Source organism: Bison bison, unplaced genomic scaffold (genome assembly GCF_000754665.1).
Source record: "Bison bison bison isolate TAMUID 2011002044 unplaced genomic scaffold, Bison_UMD1.0 scf7180017864338, whole genome shotgun sequence".
NCBI classification, from domain to species: Eukaryota; Metazoa; Chordata; class Mammalia; order Artiodactyla; family Bovidae; genus Bison; species Bison bison.
In genome coordinates, this window is record NW_011494910.1 from 4,597,568 (window position 1) to 4,600,532 (window position 2,965).

Genomic DNA, 2,965 nt, shown 5'->3' on the forward strand with positions numbered 1-2,965 from the left:
CACATAAAATTCCTCTTGGCTATCTTCTTTCTTATCCACCCCTCTTACCATAACCTCTTTCCAGCTTTATCAACAGTCCTTGGCATCAGGGATTTATAAGCAGTTGAATAAGAGGAGCTTTATGAAGAAGATGAGAATCTACTGAAAAATACCCTTCTCCTTCATGAACTTAGGAAAATCCCAGAAAATCTTGACTGGGTCAAAAGGTCTACAGCATCATGTGTATGGGGCCAAATGGGGAGGGATGAATGGGGAACAAGTGTTCTTTCTCTTGGTCCCCATGTAGGGACCTGTGGGATCATCTATGGGCACCCCCCCAACATTGAAAGTGCTTCAGAGCATCTTCATGGGCAGGGTCACCAGAGGCCACAGAGACCACGCCCCTCCAGTCAGCCATTCAGTACACTTATTTATTGGGGGTTCTACTGAGCTGAAGTTCTTCGGGGACATGGTGAAAAGGACAACATGCAATTACTGCCCCCAGAGCTTAGAATCTACTGGAAATGAATAATCAAACGTGTGCAGTAGGCTGGGTGCTAAGAGGCATCAGAAAAGGGGGCACCTACAGGGGCTAGGAGTGATGGTTGAAATTTTGTTAACATTGCACTCTGATTGGAAGCCTCTCCTATTTTCAAACCTCCAGGAATGGAAATTTCATGCCTTATCCGGGTCCACTGACCTCCACCAGTAGTGAACTGATTCTTTCTGGCAGCCTTCTTTGAGTCACAGTGTCACTTATGGCCGTGGAAAATGCTCGACCTTCCTTGGCCCAGCCTTTGTCTCCCTAGATGGAGTCCCACCCCGCCAGCTCCCTCTGCCCCGGCTCTTCACATGGAGGAAGGAAGAGAAGAAGCTGGGCTATGGTATTCAGTCCTGGTTCCTCTTCCACAGTGACCGAGTGGCTTATCCTTCCATTCCTTAGGGTCCTGGGTCTCTCGCCGGGAGACTCAGGCTGGCGTGGAGGGGAGGAGGGTCAACTTGGAGCCTCTTCCTTCCCACCGGGGGTGGCTGGCCTGGCTGGAGGCCCAGCTCCGGGAACTGTGTTATCTGAATCAAGGTGACCCCTGAGGACCTTCCTGTCTTCTGAGCTGCACAGACACGGAGCACACTGTGAGGGTCCTGGGCGCTGAGCCCGACTCCCCAAAAACCACCCTCACCCGCTGCAAGCGTCAAGGGCTTCCTGACCCTTAGATCCGCAGACACTGGGCCAGGCCGTCAGGGCCCTGGGTCTGGGAAGCTTAGCTCCTTTTTCTTGCTCCCACAGTATCTCACCCTTTCTTCGCCACATCTAACCACAGTGGAGCAGTTGCTTTAGATGTGTTTAAACCTGGGCTTGGTGCTGTAAGAGGTCTGCAGAGGGTGCAGGTATAGTTTGGCTGCACCTCTGGGCCCTGCACTCCTGTCTGCTGCTAGCATTGTTCACGTGGTTCCTAAGCCTACACTGCGGAGAAGGCAATGGCACCCCACTCCAGTACTCTTGCCTGGAAAACCCCATGGATGGAGAAGCCTGGTGCGCTGCAGTCCATGAGGTCGCTAACACTCGGACGCGACTGAGCGCCTTCACTTTCACTTTTCACTTTCATGTATTGGAGAAGGAAATGGCAACCCACTCCAGTGTTCTTGCCTGGAGAATCCCAGGGATGGGGGAGCCTGGTGGGCTGCCGTCTATGGGGTCGCACAGAGTCAGACACGACTGAAGCAAGTTAGCAGCAGCAGCAGCAGCAGGCCTACACTGAGCAACAGTCTCACCATTCTCTGAAGAACGTCTCCCTAGGCTCTCGGACATTACCAGGACATAAATAAACAGATGACTTTCCCATTTGACAGATAAAGGAACCAAGGCCAAGCTTGGCTGGCATGGCCCAGACTAGCATTTAGCATTTCCGCATCCAGCAGTGCTGGCCCCGGCCCTGACCCGCCCCAGTCCTGAGGGTGTCAGAGGGGAACGAGCCCTACCCTCTGCGGGCCTGGGGCGAGTTAGACCCCACTCACAGCTCCCTTTCCTCTGGAGCTTCCTTTTCCATAGAACAAAGGTCACCAGCATAAGCAGGCACAGCACCGATGAGACCGGAGTCAGGATCCCAGAGAAGTTCTTCTCTTCCAGAGAAATGCTGCAGAGGAAGCAGCAGGAGTGGGCGTCAGAAAAGCACAAGAGAGGGGGGCCTGGAGCACCCCAGGAAGCCAAGGCCCTGGGGCCGCACCCCTTATTTTACAGAGGCGACGTGGAGGCCTGGGCCGGTTGGCCGCCCTTGTTCCACGGCTGGCGGGTTAGTCGCTGACCTGGGACGCGGTCCCCTGCCTGCCGGTTCCCAAGTCCTCAGTCCTGCCCCTCCCCAACCACCTGTGTGGGGTCCCTGCCAGTGGGCCACAGGGGCCAAGAGAACTGAGTCAGGGTCAGGGAATCCACGCTAGGCATTTGGTTCTGCTGCAAAGTCTCTCTTTGTGGCTTCGGTGAGTCACCCCGCCACCCCACCTTGCCACCCGCTGGAGCTTTGTTTCCTCATCTTTAAGAAACGAAAAGTCCCAACAGTCCCACCTAAATATTCTAAATATTCTGTTGCTTAGATGTTTGCTCAGTCACGTGAAAATACTCAGACGGCATTATCCCAGTGAGGACCTTGGAAGGAGGGAGCATTCTGACCCCCGTGACCTCTGCCCTTAACTGTCCTGAGGCTACAGAGGGGGAGGAGAGGAGTGAGCAGACCCAGGGGCACATGAAGCTGAGCTCACTGAGGGAGCGGGCAGAGGTGCAGCCCCAGGGGAGGGGGGCCTGGGGATTACCTCTTTACGGAAGACTCCTCGGTCGGGAGCCCGGGGGGCCCCCCTGCCAGGGCCTGGCTCGGCATCACGCGGGGACCACCGTCTCCTGCAGGGGTGTCCAGGTCACCTTCACTGCTTCCCTCCGCAGATGCCATCTCTATACGGGTTGGCTCTGAGGTCCACACAGCCGCAGCCGGGATGGTCC

The 2,965-nt window shown here is 55.5% G+C and overlaps 1 protein-coding gene across 1 annotated transcript in view; it reads right to left on the reverse strand.

Annotated features, from left to right (window-relative positions):
- Positions 1-396: 396 nt before the first annotated feature.
- Positions 397-2,965, reverse strand: part of FCAMR (Fc receptor, IgA, IgM, high affinity) — a 13,316-nt gene continuing 10,747 nt past the window's right edge. Inside the window, exons 5-7 of the mRNA XM_010854265.1 lie at positions 2,782-2,963; positions 1,957-2,111; positions 397-1,088 (exon numbers count right to left, since the gene is read on the reverse strand). Of these exons, the coding sequence (XP_010852567.1) occupies positions 919-1,088; positions 1,957-2,111; positions 2,782-2,963 (507 nt within the window). The 3' untranslated portion in view covers positions 397-918. The remainder of the gene's footprint in view (positions 1,089-1,956; positions 2,112-2,781; positions 2,964-2,965) is intronic.